The sequence below is a fragment of the Cherax quadricarinatus genome, chromosome 11, assembly GCF_038502225.1.
Source record: "Cherax quadricarinatus isolate ZL_2023a chromosome 11, ASM3850222v1, whole genome shotgun sequence".
NCBI lineage: Eukaryota > Metazoa > Arthropoda > Malacostraca > Decapoda > Parastacidae > Cherax > Cherax quadricarinatus.
In genome coordinates, this window is record NC_091302.1 from 5,159,073 (window position 1) to 5,176,884 (window position 17,812).

At 38.4% G+C, this 17,812-nt stretch overlaps 1 protein-coding gene across 3 annotated transcripts in view; it reads left to right on the top strand.

Moving 5' to 3' along the window:
- The window catches only part of Helz (Helicase with zinc finger), a 132,184-nt gene extending 117,549 nt beyond the window's left edge, over window positions 1-14,635 (top strand). For 2 of the 3 annotated variants that reach the window (XM_053775214.2, XM_053775215.2), the window contains exons 14-17: window positions 5,141-5,327; window positions 6,639-6,825; window positions 8,371-9,234; window positions 12,221-14,635. In XM_053775214.2, the coding sequence (XP_053631189.1) occupies window positions 5,141-5,327; window positions 6,639-6,825; window positions 8,371-9,234; window positions 12,221-13,340 (2,358 nt within the window). In that variant the 3' untranslated portion in view covers window positions 13,341-14,635. The remainder of the gene's footprint in view (window positions 1-5,140; window positions 5,328-6,638; window positions 6,826-8,370; window positions 9,235-12,220) is intronic. The other variant, XM_053775216.2, reaches the window with a different exon arrangement.
- Window positions 14,636-17,812: the final 3,177 nt, after the last annotated feature.

A 17,812-nucleotide genomic window follows, 5' to 3' on the forward strand; every position in this document is an offset into this window, starting at 1 on the left:
TGTTAATGTTTAGAAGGGGAATCCCCTTCCATTAGGACTAGAGGTAGCAAGTCCTTTTCCAGGGTTACTTCTCTTCTTCTTTAAATGCCACTAGGACCAGCTTGAGAGTCAGTGGACTTCTGTCGCACAACATGTCTGTCCATAGAGGCCTGTACCTCTCGTTCCTTTACGACTTTTCTAAAGTGGTTTACAACATTGTCATTGTAATAGTCACCAGCACGGCTTGCAATAGCTGTGTGAGGGTGATTGTCATCCATAAAGGTTTTCACCTTTGTCCACATTGTACACATTTCTTTAATCTGTGAAGTAGGCAACTTCTTCAATTTCTCTCTCCCGTCCTCCGGAGCAGTTTCCTCAGGTCTGGCCTCTTGCTGTTGAAGATGATCTAGCAGCTCATCAGTGATTAGTTCGTCATTGTCCTCCTCCACCAACTCTTCCACATCCTCCCCACTAACCTCAAACCCCAAGGACTTCCCCAATGTCACAATGGATTCCTCAAGTGGCATAGGATTCCCAGGGTTAGCCTCAAACCTATGTACGCTCTAATGATCTCCGCAATCCTTCCATTTATAGAATGGTCACTGATATTAGTAGACATTCATTATTTGTTCGCCGCCCCTGTTTACTCCGTCCCTTCTCTCTTCGCCTACATTCGCTCTTGTCTTCTCTTCAATTACCACATTTCGATGTTCATGTAGCATCTCACTTTTCCCTACCCCCCTGGGAAGTTCCATCTGTTCGAGTCTGTTCTTTCTCTCTCTCTTGCTCGAAAGCCCAACTGTCTATGGTCGCTTCCCGCTCTCTTTTTCTTGACCACTTCCACTCTCATTCTCATGCCATTGCAGTGTACACAGATGGCTCTAAGTCTTCTGATGGCGTAGGATTCGCAGCAGTGTTTCCGGACAGCGTCGTACGAGGGCATTTACTATCTTCGGCTGGTATTTTTACTGCTGAGTTGTATGCCATTCTTGCAGCACTTATCCGTATTGCATCTATGCCTGTGTCATCATTTGTGGTTGTCTCAGATTCCCTTAGTGCTTTACAGGCTATACAGAAATTTGATACACCTCACCCCTTAGTCCTCCGTATCCAACTTTGGCTACGCCGCATCTTTACCAAGCATAAAGATATTGTTTTTTGTTGGGTCTCTGGTCATGTTGACGTACAGGGCAATGAACAGGCAGACACTGCTGCGCGGTCAGCAGTACATGACCTACCAGTTTCATATAGAGGCATTCCATTTACGGACTATTTTGCTGCAATGGCTACCCACCTTCACACCCGTTGGCAACAAAGTTGGTCTACTGTGCTCGGTAACAAACTTCAATCTATTAAACCGAGTACATGTATAGGTTACTGGCCGTCTTCTTGTCACCAGTGTCGAGGTTGGGAGACTACTCTCTCCCGTCTTCGCATTGGCCATGCTCGTCTTACTCATGGATATCTCATGGAGAGGCGCCCTGCTCCTCTCTGTGAGAATTGTCAGGTTCCATTATCAGTCAGCCACATTCTGTTAGACTGCCCACTTTATCAACGAGCACACAGAATTTACCTCCGTCGTCGCCTTCGCTCCACTGCTCTCTCTTTACCTTCCCTTCTCTCTGATGGACCCACCTTTCATCTGGACTCTCTCATTGACTTTTTGACAACAACTAGTGAGAGAAAGCTGGTAGGCCTACATATGAAAGAATGGGTCTATGTGGTCATTGTGCGCGGTATAAAAAAAATACTGCAGCACACAATGCATAATGAGAAAAAAAACTTTGACCGTGTTTTTGGATTAAAACAGCGACTTTGCACTGTATTTTTGTATGGTATTTATTGTTGTATTCTAGTTTTCCTGGTCTCATTTTATAGAATGGAAAACATATTACAGAAATTGAGATGATTTTGACTGGTTTTACAAAGAAAAGTACGTACCTTGAAATTGAGCTCAAAGTAGCAGAAATGTTCGATTTTTACCAAAGTTCAAAAGTAAACAAATCATGCTATGCTTCCAATACACGTCATCTGGTGAGTCTAATATTCTTTCAAAAGTGTGCTGATATTATTTATACCATTTCTACACTAATGCAGTAGTCTGCATAACAGTAAATCTTCTATTTTTTTTTGTGATAATAAAAATTCAAAGTGGAAAGCAAAAGAGTGTAAGAGGGGCATGGGGACGTGACTAATGAACAGAGGAAATGTTATTTTAGTGCCAGGAATGTCTTTCTTGTTTATTCTGGACCCTATTCGAAATTGGCAACTTTTGAAATTTGTGTGAAACTGGCAAAATTGCTAAATTCTGACTACTGTATTGGATAGCTGAAATCGGTAAATGGGTGGTTTCTTGTACTCATTCGATAGAAAAAAATGGAGTTCTAGCAAAATAGTTATGATTTTTGTCGACAAGTACACTGGAATTGGCTGAAAATAGGGCTCAAAGTGGGCAAAATTGCCGATGCGTAAACATCGTCGAGACAGCTAAATTTGCGAGAGCATAATTCCGTAAGTTTTCCATCAAATTTCATACTTTTAGTGTCATTATGATTGGGAAAAGATTATCTATTTTTTCATAATAATTTTTTTTTTATTTATTTAAATTTGGCCGACCCTGAGAACAAGTCTCTGAGAGGGCCTGTCGACCCTGAAAAGGTTAAAGATAAGTGCCATTTTAGTAATATTTTACTCTGCATGTCTGTTTTCTGTGTAGGGAAATGTACATTTCACGTAAAAAGTTATTTTGTTTAATACTTTTGGGTGTTTGGAACGGATTAACCCTTTCATGGCTGACAGGCCCTCTCAGAGACTTGTTCTCAGGGTCAGCCAAATTAAAAAAAAAAATATTTTTATGAAAAGATAGAGAATCTTTTCCCGATCATAATGACACCAAAAGTATGAAATTTGATGGAAAACTTATGGAATTATGCTCTCGCGAAGTTAGCGGTCTCGACGATGTTTACGCATCGGCAATTTTGCTCACTTTGAGCCCTATTTTCAGCCAATTCCAGTGTACTTGTCGACAAAAATCATAACTATTTTGCTAGAACCCCATTTTTTCTATCGAATGAGTACAAGAAACCACCCATTTACCGATTTCAGCTATCCAATACAGTAGTCAGAATTTAGCAATTTTGCCAATTTCACACAAATTTCAAAAGATGCCAATTTCCGAATAGGGTCCAGAATGAAGAAGAAAGACATTCCTGGCACTAAAATAACATTTCCTCTGTTCATTAGTCACGTCCCCATGCCCCTCCTACATTTTTTTTTTTTTTACACAGGGTTTGACAAGGTTAAGGATCTCTAGCTTTATTGACAAGCTATTTACAGGTTAAGGATTCCTAACTTTATTGGCAAGCTAAGAGCTGTTACCTACATCAGCTCATTTGAAAGCATTTTTATTGTTATGAGACATACAAGTAGGGAACAGGATGAAGTTGGAGCCATCTGTGGGCCAGCATTTTCATTTGATCAACTGACTGTCTCGTTGACATCATTTTGCTGTACGAATGTGTTCCATACTCGAGTCATCCTGGGTATATATGATCTCAGATGGAGTGATTTTCTGGAGAAGGGTACAGCCAGAGTAAAGTTGCTGCTTTCTGCCCTTCTTGTGGCATAAAAGCTTGTTTCACGCTGCCCTCGAAGTGGATCCAAGTGTGGTACTTTGACAATATTGGCCTTGTACATAACAGTAAGGCCACCCACATCCCTCCTATGTTGAGGGCTCTGCTGAAATGACAGATCTATCCAGGATGGGTCCAGGCGAGAGATGAGACGTCTTACTCTGTTCTCTACTCTTTCAAGCAGTCGCAGATGAGAGGGGGGGGCAGGCAATTTTTGCTTTCAACTTTGAATTTTTATTCTCACAAAAAAATAGAAGATTTACTGTTATGCAGACTACTGCATTGGTGTAGAAATGGTATAAATATTATCAGCACACTTATGAAAGAATATTAGACTCACCAGTTGACATGTATTGGACTCATAGCATGATTTGTTTACTTTTGAACTTTGGTAAAAATCGAACATTTCTGCTACTTTGAGTGCAATTTCAAGGTAGTTTTCTTTGTAAAACCAGTCAAAATCATCTCAATTTCTGTAATATGTCTTCCATTCTATAAAATGAGACCAAGAAAACTAGAATACAACAATAAATACCATACGAAAATACAGTGCAAAGTCGCTGTTTTAATCCAAAAACACGGTCAAAGTTTTTTTTTTCTCATTATGCACTGTGTGCTGCAGGATTTTTTTAATACCACGCACACTGACCACATAGACCCATTCTTTCATATGTAGGCCTAAGAGCTTTGTCTCACTAGATTTGAGGGCGCTAGAATTTAGGTGTACTAGTACGTCAAAAACCCTGGTGCGTAAGTCGTACTAGTACGGCCGAAACTTTGAAAGGGTTAATTGAATTCCCATTATTTGTTATGGGGAAAAATTAATTTGGACGAAGTCAGATTCGGTGTAAGACACTCTCTCTGGACCAGATTAATTATGTTATCCAGGGGTCCACTGTACATGCATGTGTTGTGTGACCTAAATGTAAGTAGAAGTAGCAAGATGTACCTGAAATCTTGCATGTTTATGAGATGGAAAAAGATGCCAGCAATCCTACCATCATGTAAAACAATTACAGGTTTCCATTCTACATTCACTTTGCAGGATGGTTGTATTTCTCTGGACAGTTGCTGTCTACCAACCTACTACTTGGGGCTGTTCCTTTTCATCTAGCAATAAATAGGTAACTAGTCACCTTTTGTGGGTGGCAACCAGAGTTGATTGAGACATTTGGACAACATCATAAACCTGTTGCTCCTGTGTAGGTAAATAGGCAATTGTTGTGGGTGGCATCATTGGGATGACAGTAGTTTACTTTAAATAGAATTGGGCTTTGAAATAACCTGAGGTAAGAGAACAGCTCTTAGCCTGAATGTACACAGTTCATGTGAAGTGCTACACCTGTGTAGGCCTTTCAGTGTGATGATGCTGCTCTATGACCCCCTATAGGTTTAGTGGTTTCCCAGGAATGTAATAATGTTTTATAATGTAGTTGCATTGCTTAATGACCATGGCAGGTTTAATGTTTTTAATAATAATAATAATAGTTATTTCTGTATATTGTACTACACTGTATAATTTTTTTTAGGTTTATGAAGTGTGTGAGCAAGTGGGAGAAATCATCAATCATTGGCCAAAGAGAGAGTGGGGTCCAGTTGGTGAAGGGTCCATTGGGGTTGTGACACCTTATGCTGATCAAATGGTTCGCATTAGAGCTGAGTTGAGGAAGCGCAAACTGTACAAAATTAACGTGGAAAGAGTTCTTAATGTACAAGGTTAGTGTATTTTAGCCTTGAATGAGTTATAATTTTTTTTATACCCTTCAGACTAAGATGCCTTGATGCTAGTGAAGGACTCTTGATCCAAGGAAGCTTTCCTTCCATGCTTCAAATCAGTCTTGATTACCTCTCATTTTTTTAGGTGCCATGTGACCTCTACAGCTTAACTTTTCCCATTAACAGAATAATTTTTACAATTTCTGTTTGTGTACTTTCCTGGTGGTTGGGTTTGCAAGGGTGAAGTCAGAACTCTTACACTACCTCTTGACTCCTATTGACAGCCATCACTAACTTCAGGCCTCCAGGGACCAATTATTACTGCTCTTGAAACTGCATATATTGTTTACCTCCACCACATTTCACTTAACACTCAAAGAATGGAAGAGTACTTCCTAACTTCCCTACAACTCATATCTGAATTTACTGTGTGCTTGGTATTACAAATTATTATTTTTTCACTGAGGCAGGGTGACATGAAAAAAGAAGAAACAAATTTAGTAATTCATACAGGAGAAGGAGTTACTGGCCCCATGCTCCTGGCATTTCAGATGCCTCTTATGACACACATGGTTTGTGGAGAAAGAATTCTTCTCCACTTGCTTGTGGAGACAAATAATTTGACTCATAATTCAAGAATTACCTACAATGCTGCGAGGTGTTGACATGAGCCAGGTTGTGGTAGCTATGTATACCTGAAGTTGACTAGCAGCAAAAGCCTAGTTGATCAGGCAGTCAGCAGTGAAGTCTGGCCCCAGGCTCAATTTCAAAAGCCGGACAACTTTGAAAACCAGCCACAAGTATGTCACATATATGACATGGCTGAGGGTCTGAATGAGTCACAATTTGTCTGTGTACCTAAGTACACAGTACAGTACGCAGTACAGTCCTAGAATAATTTATAATGGAAGTCATGCTGCTGTAAGTGTAAGTCTTTTAAGTACTAAAAAATAAATATGTGGATCTTGAAGTTTGATGTTTGTCAGTGATATGTTACAATTTTTGGTTTGTTTGTAATTCTTCAGAGGGGAAATACTTTGATGCTGACAAATGGCTCATGATCCAATGAATTGGTGCTATCCTCCTTTTCCTTGGATCCAACATAATTGCCTCTACCCCTATTCTCTAGTTGCTGCATAACACTTATAGGTTTAGTGCTCTTCCATGAATTTAATATGCAATAATTTATCCATTTGTAATACTGATACTTGATTACTTTTTAAGGGAAGCAGTTCTGAGTGATCGTCCTGTCAACAGTGCACACACATCACACATATAAGGCAGGAGACTGATATATGTCTTCTTCTTTAGGGAAGCAGTTCCGAGTGATCATCTTATCAACTGTGCGTACACGTCACACTTGTAAGGCAGGAGATGAGGGATTAGATTTTGGGTTCCTCTCAAATGCCAAGTTATTAACCACTGCCATCACTCGAGCCCAGAGTCTTGTTGCTGTTGTTGGAGATCCAGTTTCACTCTGTTCTGTTGGAAAATGCAGGTTTGAACCTTTTTTTTTCTTTACCAGAGAAGAAATACATTCACCATCACTCATTTAATACCTGATTTGTTGCAAGGGCATGGACGTCACACTTGAATCATTAAATAAAATCTAAAGACAAATTAGGATCTTCTTTCAACAAACTGGCTGTATCCCACCAAAGCAGGGTGGTCCAGAAAGAAAAAGGAAAGTTTTTATTTTTAAATTTAGTATTTTATACAGGAGAAGGGGTTACTAGCTCCTTACTCCCAGCATTTTTAGTCGCCTCTTATGACACGCATGTTTTATGGAGGAAGAATTCTGTTCCACTTCCCCATGGAGAACAAATTAGGATATGTATACAAAATCTTGTAATAGATATTCCTCTTTTATTTTTGGTACAATAGTTTTCTCCTTTATGCTGGTTTATTTACTTCCAGTATAAGATACTGTCTTACATAGCATTACACTGTTACTTTGTATTGCAGCCACTCCTCACTTAGCGACATACTCGTTTACCAACGACTCAGACTTACGACGGGCTCTCTGACCAGTATACATACCTAAATAATGTAAATTAGAGCTGATTTCCTGTAGTCTGTTTATTACAATATACAGTACGCTGGTGTATAAACATTTAAAAATATACCAGAAATGTTTTCTGTGGTGCAAAAGTGACATTAAAACAGTATCAGAGATGACTGACACAAACCCACTATCATTACGTATAGTGTGCTCCTCACTTAGCGACGAATTCATTTACCAATGTGATGTTAGGAACGGAACTCTGTCATTAAGTGAGGAGAGGCTGTATTTTCTATTACGTTGTGGACCTTGAGTGCTAGTTTTCATATTTCTCTGTTCATTTATCATCACTCATCTAGGCTTATATAGAATGTCTATACCATATGTCTCAAATATACTCCTATGTATGTATTGTGATATCCAGTGCTGTATGTCATTTTCTGTTTTGAGAGTTGTAGCAGTTATTGAGTCTGATGGAGATATGCCCTGGGTTTCAAAATCAGATTTGATGAACTAGATACTGAATGAGTAATGGTAAATGTTTTCTTCTTTTTGATGGAAAATGGTAATAAAGAAAAATCTTTAAGGATTTAGTAGGCTAAGTGATCATGCAGTATTGTGCCTTGTTGTGAGTATTATATACTGTAAACATCATATGTGTTAGTACTGGAATCTTAACCCCTTCAAGGGGATGTTATGTTGATGTTGAAAAGTTCTTGATCTAAGGAAGTAGAGCTGCCCTCCTTGTATCAAACCTTATTGCCTCCCATTATACAGGCATTGTATTACCCCTGCAGATTTAGTGCCTCCCCGTGAATAGTAATAATCTAGAAACTCCATTGCATTTTTATATCAAATGATAAGCATTGTTTCTTTTTAATATCTTGAGATTTTCAATGAAGTTACTTCATTTACTTTATATTTTATTCTGAAGATCAAATTATGAAACCTCTGACAATCAAAAAATGCATGTTGGATTAAGTTTTTTTGTATTGTTACTTTAATCTAAGAAAGGCATTTATAATACCTATCTTCCCACAGGAAACTTTGGGAGAGATTTCTACAATTATGCTCAGAGGCTGGATCACTGTATGGAATATCCTGGTCTGCTTTACGAGCACAGCTGGATGGCGTCGAACTTAAGAAGACTTATGTGTTAAACCCACTAGCTCCTGAATTTATTCCTCGTTATCTTTATTATTCTCCTCTACCACCTTTGCCAGTAGTATCAGCAATGCCGCCATATGTGAGTATGTATCCTCCATACATACCCACATACCCTATACATCCTGTGATGGGACCTCAGGCATTGCCTTATATTCACCAAGCTCCTATGCCTCCTCAGTGGTCTCCAGTGCACTATAGTCCTGCTTCTAAGACACAAATAGCTAGACCTGCGCCTGGTAGACTTGGCCAACCTCTCATTGCGTCTCACACCTTACGTCCAGCAGTAGTCACAGCAGCACCTGCAACCTACATAGATCCTCATGGGTTTGATTATTCATTACATCCTGGAGTTGTTTCAATGTATCCCTATCAGCCTGGCAGTATTCCTCACCGTGTGCCGCCAGTGCGACGAGCTACTGAACTAGACCCTTTCAACCGTGGCACGTACATGCCGGCACTTCCAGCTCCCTATCAAAATTTAAAACAAGTACCTCCTCCCAATATATTAACACAGCCTCCTGGAATACGATGCTCTCGCTTTGGTCGTTCATTAGCTCTTCCTACAGCTCATATTGGTAGGGTAACACCACAGAGTGAAGGAGAAAAGTCGTATCAGTTCTTGAACAATGTTCATTTTCCAGAACGCCAACTATCTTCTAATCCATCATCTCTCATCTCTCGGTCGATATGCTCTCGAACTGAGACTGAATCACCACTGTCGACACAATCTAGAGAGAGGTAAGTGTTGCACTTTTTTTTTTTTTCTAGTATCATTGCAGTTACATGTAAAGTAAAGCATGTAGTGTGCTTGAATCTCTCCTCACTTAACCACTGAAAATAAGATGAACAGGCAGTTCAAATATGGGGCGCAGTGGAAAAATAAACACAAATGCAGAATAATGCAATCCTTTATTGACGACATTTCGCCCACACAATTCACAAACAAATCTACCCTTGATAAAGCCACTGTGTGGGTGAAACATAGTCAATAAAGGATTGCATTACACTGCATTTGTCTATTTTTTTATTGTGTCAGTATTTTATACCATTTATCTCTATGTGGTGCAGTGGTGGATAGTCTGTTTTAAATATGTGTGAAATGGAATTTGGTGTTTAAATATGTGTGAAATGGAAGCCTGCTCTGAGACTGGACTGTGGGGAAGATAATCCCCATGGACTAAGACTGTACCATGGGGTGGAGAAGATAATCCCTATGGACTGAGACCAGACCATGGGGAAGATAATCTCCATAACCTCTAACAAATATAAATCTGTAATTGACTTAAGAGTTATACAGTGTTATAATTCTTGAAGATTTGTAATATATTTTATCTGATATTGTATAGGGTAGAATGGAAATAATAAATAATTTTGATTAGATACAGGAAGAGCTATAGTACCTGTGCAGTATATAAACTTAGGTTACAGTGGTTTTGATGAGTTCATTACCTGGAGTTTACCTGGAGAGAGTTCTGGGGGTCAACGCCCCCGCGGCCCGGTCTGTGACCAGGCCTCCTGGTGGATCAGAGCCTGATCAACCAGGCTGTTGCTGCTGGCTGCACGCAAACCAACGTACGAGCCACAGCCCGGCTGATCAGGAACTGACTTTAGGTGCTTGTCCAGTGCCAGCTTGAAGACTGCCAGGGGTCTGTTGGTAATCCCCCTTATGTGTGCTGGGAGGCAGTTGAACAGTCTCGGGCCCCTGACACTTATTGTATGGTCTCTTAACGTGCTAGTGACACCCCTGCTTTTCATTGGGGGGATGGTGCATCGTCTGCCAAGTCTTTTGCTTTCGTAGTGAGTGATTTTCGTGTGCAAGTTCGGTACTAGTCCCTCTAGGATTTTCCAGGTGTATATAATCATGTATCTCTCCCTCCTGCGTTCCAGGGAATACAGGTTTAGGAACCTCAAGCGCTCCCAGTAATTGAGGTGTTTTATCTCCGTTATGCGCGCCGTGAAAGTTCTCTGTACATTTTCTAGGTCGGCAATTTCACCTGCCTTGAAAGGTGCTGTTAGTGTGCAGCAATATTCCAGCCTAGATAGAACAAGTGACCTGAAGAGTGTCATCATGGGCTTGGCCTCCCTAGTTTTGAAGGTTCTCATTATCCATCCTGTCATTTTTCTAGCAGATGCGATTGATACAATGTTATGGTCCTTGAAGGTGAGATCCTCCGACATGATCACTCCCAGGTCTTTGACGTTGGTGTTTCGCTCTATTTTGTGGCCAGAATTTGTTTTGTACTCTGATGAAGATTTAATTTCCTCATGTTTACCATATCTGAGTAATTGAAATTTCTCATCGTTGAACTTCATATTGTTTTCTGCAGCCCACTGAAAGATTTGGTTGATGTCCGCCTGGAGCCTTGCAGTGTCTGCAATGGAAGACACTGTCATGCAGATTCGGGTGTCATCTGCAAAGGAAGACACGGTGCTGTGGCTGACATCCTTGTCTATGTCGGATATGAGGATGAGGAACAAGATGGGAGCGAATACTGTGCCTTGTGGAACAGAGCTTTTCACCGTAGCTGCCTCGGACTTTACTCTGTTGACGACTACTCTCTGTGTTCTGTTAGTGAGGAAATTATAGATCCATCGACCGACTTTTCCTGTTATTCCTTTAGCACGCATTTTGTGCGCTATTACGCCATGGTCACACTTGTCGAAGGCTTTTGCAAAGTCTGTATATATATATATTACATCTGCATTCTTTTTGTCTTCTAGTGCATTTAGGACCTTGTCGTAGTGATCCAATAGTTGAGACAGACAGGAGCGACCTGTTCTAAACCCATGTTGCCCTGGGTTGTGTAACTGATGGGTTTCTAGATGGGTGGTGATCTTGCTTCTTAGGACCCTTTCAAAGATTTTTATGATATGGGATGTTAGTGCTATTGGTCTGTAGTTCTTTGCTGTTGCTTTAGTGCCCCCTTTGTGGAGTGGGGCTATGTCTATTGTTTTTAGTAACTGAGGGACGACCCCCGTGTCCATGCTCCCTCTCCATAGGATGGAAAAGGCTCGTGATAGGGGCTTCTTGCAGTTCTTGATGAACACAGAGTTCCATGAGTCTGGCCCTGGGGCAGAGTGCATGGGCATGTCATTTATCGCCTGTTCGAAGTCATTTGGCGTCAGGATAACATCGGATAGGCTTGTGTTAATCAAATTTTGTGGCTCTCTCATAAAAAATTCATTTTGATCTTCGACTCTCAGTCTGGTTAACGGCTTGCTAAAAACTGAGTCATATTGGGACTTGAGTACCTCACTCATTTCCTTGCTGTCATCTGTGTAGGACCAATCTTGTTTAAGTAGGGGCCCAATACTGGACGTTGTTCTCGATTTTGATTTGGCATAGGAGAAGAAATACTTTGGGTTTCTTTCGATTTCATTTATGGCTTTCCAGTACACATTTCACTTACTTTATGCAGTTTCATTATGATAGGTCCCATTTCTGTTGGTAACTTTATATATGCACTATACATTTGCCTGAGGTGATCAATGAGGTTTACAACAACCTCATTATGTGAAAATAATTATTTATGCAAAAATAATTGTTAATTTTCTGATTCATCTTAGTACACCTGCCATGGACCTGGAATACATTTCTGCATAAAGCCAAGGATGCCTCTGTTAATTACATAAGGTTATTTTCTTTAGGAAACAAAGAGTTTACATTTAATTAAATAAAATTAATATACACTTGTAAGACAAATATGCGTACAATTTATTTCAGTTCTCACTCGAGCAACAGTGATGGGCGAGCCCCTACACAGGCACAGACCCATCAACAAATTCTGACCAGTTCATCAAATCAGCCACACAATGAACTTCAGTCTCAGCTGCTATCACATATACGACAGCAGCCACTACTTCAGGTATATTCACAATCCAATGGTAATGCTGGTACCGAAGATTCAGCTCTCCCAACTCCTGATGTTCCAGATGTTGTACGAATCATTGATGAGCTCATCGGGGATCACTCTCCCACTAAGACTCCAGGTCAGTGGAGTGCAGGTGAATCAGACACAGACTGCAGAGTAGATCCTATTCAAGGTATGTGCCGCTCATCTTTAGAGTCTTGGTCAGGAAATTCCCCTTGTGGCATGAGAGCAGCAAATTCAAATATTCGTCATCATGCCACAAGCCCCTGGTCAATAAACTCTGCTAGTGTAGGAAAAATAGTGACAGTTCAAGAATTAGAAGCCTCTTTACACAGCAGGCATCAAAACCAGGTTCATGGAGCAAACTTTTCAGGTTCTGTGGTATCCAGGGCACCAGGAGGACCACCATTTTGTACTAAAGAGACCGAAAAATTAATTGCCAATAGAGAAATGGAGGAACCACTTATAAGGGAAAGGGGGGACGTTCCTCCGCCTCCTGGATTCAGTGGATTAAATAGGTTAGTGGATCCCATGGCACACTTAGAACTTAGAGAAGTTAATTCAGCTGGTTATCGAACGCCTAGCCTCCCACTATATCTAAGACGTGGTAGCCGAGAAACTTTGTCTAGTAGTGTTCGAAATTCACCACAGAATTCGCAATCTGTTATAGGAAGCAATAGCATCAGTAGCTCAGCTCCAGCTATGTGGCATCCCAGTGGTGATAATTTAAATTCCTCTGTATCTACACATGGAGAATTTGGTCTTAGAAATATTTCGTGTTCTCTTGGGGTATCTCCATCAGTTGCACTTAATGCACACAACCAAGACAGTAAAACATATGCTGGTGTTCTACGTTCTTCGCTTCAGCCGTCATCTTCAGATAAAGGAGATGACTCAAATTTTTCTCTTACGGATTTAACAGATAAAAAAATGTATGCATCAAGTAATCATCTTTACCAGTATTTTCCATAACATATGAGAGGACTATTGAGTATTGTGCAATTTGCCATTCTTCTACAATATTTTTATGCTCAGTATTTCTTTAGGTATTATGTGAAATGCATGATAAACATTTTGTACGAACTATATGTTAGGTCTATTATTAATGCATGACTTTTGTTGCAAGTGACCAGGATTCATTCATGTAGATGAATTTTGTGTGTTAGGAGTTAAATAAATAAGATGTACCGTATATAAATTTTATGCGAGATATAGAATTTACAAAGATGTGTTGTCAGAACTAATTTATTATGTCTAGTGATATAATAGATATATTTTTGTCTAGTAATGTGTCAATTTCCATTTTTTCTTTCATATTTAAGAAAGTAAATTTTTGTGTATTATTTCCATTGGAATAACGAAAGTTTTTGGAATTATTATTGCTCAGTTTCGAGAAGAAATTTGAGATATCATGAAGCATATTAGTACCTGATTATTATTCTACCGTATCTTTCTGGGACCACTAATGATTACTTTATTCTGTAAATTTTTTTTCTCTGTTAACGTGATTATGTCATAAGAGGTATGCTTTCTGAAACACAAAATGAGCCTGGCCTCAGGCTGAGCTTTGAGATTTTCAAAGCCCAGCCTCAGGGCAGATTTCGTTGTTGGCTGCCTTATCAACCAGACTGTTGATGCCAGCAGCCTGCTAACCTACAGTTGTGATTTCATTGATTCTGCATATCAAAAGCTTAGATTAACTGTTTTGAGTTGGATGAGAAATGATTATTGAGCAAGTTTTTACTTTCAAGTCTCAAGCTTCCATACTCAGTACATTATCTCCATAATTTCTTCTTTTATAAAATTTATTTTTACTTAAAGTGTCTACAGTTTTATGATTTCTGGGGAAAATGATGCACTGTTGTGAACAAAAATATGACAGATAATATTAGTTTAGGTGCTTGATTCTTTAAAAAAAGGAACTTGGGGGTATCTATGAATGTGTTGGTTTTTCAAAAGTACAGTATAGTCTTTTTGGTGCTGGGTTTTACAGTGTTTAATGTAATCTTTGAATATTTCTACCTGTGCTTGAATAAAAGTATTATCAACACTGAACAATGAAAGGAGAGTAACCACTTTGAACAAAAAAATAAAACACACACAATTAGATCTGTATATGGATTTGAACTGCACTCACTTCATTGAATTATGTATATTTTGACTGCAGTCAGAGCCATATTGAGGCCCCTTTTAAATTGCCAAAGAAGGCCTTTGACTGAGGCTCTTAACATACAAATCTCTTTTTTACCTCTATTTTTTTATTCCAAGTGGTTTTTCCTTTTCTACGTATAACCAGTTTTGAGAGGTCTATCCCCCCCCCCTCACAGTCAGTCCTGTGACCATACTTTTTATTTTTTTTGACTGCCTGATCACCCTGGATGTTGCCAGAGGTCCACAGGCCTTCATAATCATTGCTAGTTCAGTTTCCTCTTGAAAATGTCTACCTTTATTCTGGTAACAACTTATCTCACTTTCCAGGGTTAAATCTGTGCATATTTTGAGCAATCACAATTTGTGCATACACTTGCCAAAAACATATTGCTATTTTTAGCATATAACTACTTCATGCTTTTACTTGGTATTGATTGTATTATACAATTATAATTATATGTCAGACAATATTGTTCATGCAGATTTATTAATTTAGTTTGAATAGTTTTGAGAGTTGCACGAAAATATTTTTAAGCCTAGGACATGGAGTAAGTGATCTTACCAAATAAATGCAGTCGTTCTGATCAGTTCATCAGGAATTATGTTCTTAGAAGTCCTGAGGGAGTAGAAACTTAATGATACAAAATTAAGTCTGCACAAAAATGTTCAAATTTAGGTTCATTGTGTGTTTCAGAGAAAATATCTCTGTAATGTATCACTGTATTTCAGGAACATATCTCAGTAATAATGTGGTTAATATTAACATTCATAAAAAATAATGAGAAGATTAAAGCAAAATTTGAGCTTGGGAAAGCCATTGAGCCAGAAAAACATTGGATAATCTAGTCTGTTCGTTAGCAGATCTTTGGCAAAAATGTTGGATAATGGAATCAGTTTGCTGGCTGTCCTTCAGTAAAAATCTTGGATTATTTAAATTTGTGAATATGAAGGTCACAGATTTGTAGGATGACTGTTACATGAAGAACAATTCTACATCAGAATTGTACTTCCCCTTTCTCTTGTTACATAGCAATTACTTTTTCATGCAAAGTTTCGTTATTTCAAAAATTAGTTCCATTGGATCCATACAGTGTACTGGCAACAGTGGTGAAGAAAAGATTAGTTACATTGGATCCGTATGGTGTACTGGTAAGTGGTGAAGAAAAGACAGGTTACAGAACCAGCTTTTATTGGGACAGCATTTTCATTCTACATTGAACTTTTTAAAGTTATAATAAAGCTCTACACAGCAAACTGTTAGCCTAAAAAAAAAACCTCCCCATTTTTCCATTGTTTGTTAGCTGCTTCTTCCTTGCAGCAAAATGAATGATTTTGAAAAAAACTTGTTTTTAGAAAAATTTAATTTACTGAAACTAAAGTTTCCAGTTTTTCTCACTGTTTCTTCTTTGGAAAAATATTGATAAAAGCTTCTAAATCTTGTAGATAATATTTATATTATGCTTTTGGGTAATTTTATTTGCATTGATTGATAAAACATTAATTAATATAAGATATTATTCAACTCATAATTAAAATTTGAGTTCCATGAACACTGGATCCATTTTTTTTTTTAAATATCTGTTCATTCATTCCAAACACTGTATTACCCCTGCAGGCTTGGCATTTTCTCATAAATGCAGCAGTAGTAGTAGTAATAGTAGTAGAAGTAGTAGTAGCAGCAGCAGCAGCAGTTACAGTTGCAGTAGTGTTCTTATATGCTTGGTGTTGCTTTTCTCAGTTTGTTTGCTAAGTGAAATATTTTTATTGTCTATACTGTACTCTTTATTATTTCAGTAATTGTTAGGCTTGTTGCCAGTCTACCATTGTAATTTGAATTATTTAGCAGTAGTAGATTTTTTTACTGATTTTATTTTCAAATATGTGCATTATATTTTGTCATAACATGTGGATTTTGTTTTTATATTAGCATAGTTTTGGTGAGGATGGTGTTCTTCCTAGTGAGGCTCTAATACTTGGATACATTTTGGTTTGAATTTGGTGTTATACCAAGGTAGTGTATCATTTGTGGTACTCTGTGGTGTATTGTTCCAGGTTAGTGTATCATTTGTGGTACTCTGTGGTGTATTATTCCAGGTTAGTGTATCATTTGTGGTACTCTGTGGCGTATTGTTCCAGGTTAGTGTATCATTTGTGGTACTCTGTGGTGTGTTGTCTCAGGTTAATGTATCATTTGTGGTGGTCAGTACAGGATAAAATCTATCTTTAGTGTTCATTAAGTTCTGCCTCTTTCAGTTAGATAAGATTCTCTTATTTCAGTTAAAAATATGTTCTCTAGAGGTCTGTAAGATTTGTAATTAACTATTTAAGTTTGTGATTCTTGAGTTCTTGCTATGTTGTCATCAGATGAATCTTTGTACTGAAGAGTTGGTTCTTGCTTTAGTATATTGAACCCCGAAATTTTTTCCTTCACTTTGCTTTGGTGGCTGTATATTTATGACAACATGAATTTCTAACTGAAGGTAGAATAATAGCTAGAAAGCTGTATTAAGAACTGCATCAGTAATAGATGTGGCCAGACTTCATTCAGATCAGGGGTCAGAACCCCTGATCTGAACTTGCTCTCAGGGTCAGAGAATTGAAAAAAAAAATTTCTTATGAAATGATAGAGAATCTATTTTTGAAGGTAATGAAACTAAAAGAACGAAATTTGATGGAAAACTTACAGACTTGCACTCTCGCAAAGTTAATGGTCTTGGCGATATTTACATGTTGGCGATTTCAACCACTTTGAGGCATATTTTCGGCCATTTCCATTATTCCAGTCAACCAAACTCATAACTATTTTGCTAGTATTCCTTCTATTCTATTGATTGAGTACAAGAAACTGGCCATTTACCTATTTCAACTACCCAATAAAGTGATCAGAAATTGGTAATTTGGCCAATTTCACACAAAATGAAAAATATGCCAATTTAACCCTTAAACTGTCCAAACATAGATCTACCTTTTTTCAACATTTGAAAGTATGTAAAAAAACGTAGATCTTCTTTATTTTTACATTTGAAAGCGTGTAAAAATAGCTTTCATCTACATTTTTTTTTATATTTGAAATTATGTAAAAAAATGTAGATCTACTTTCGGAGCACTACGCATGTGAACGTAGATCTATGTTTGGACAGTTTAAGGGTTAAAAGCAGGGGTCCAGAATGAACAGTGTAGACATTCCTGGCACTAAAACAACATTTCCTCTGTTTATTAGTCACGTCCTCAGGCCTTTCCTATATTACACTTGCTTTCTGTTTTGAATTTTTATTCGCACAAAAAATAAATGA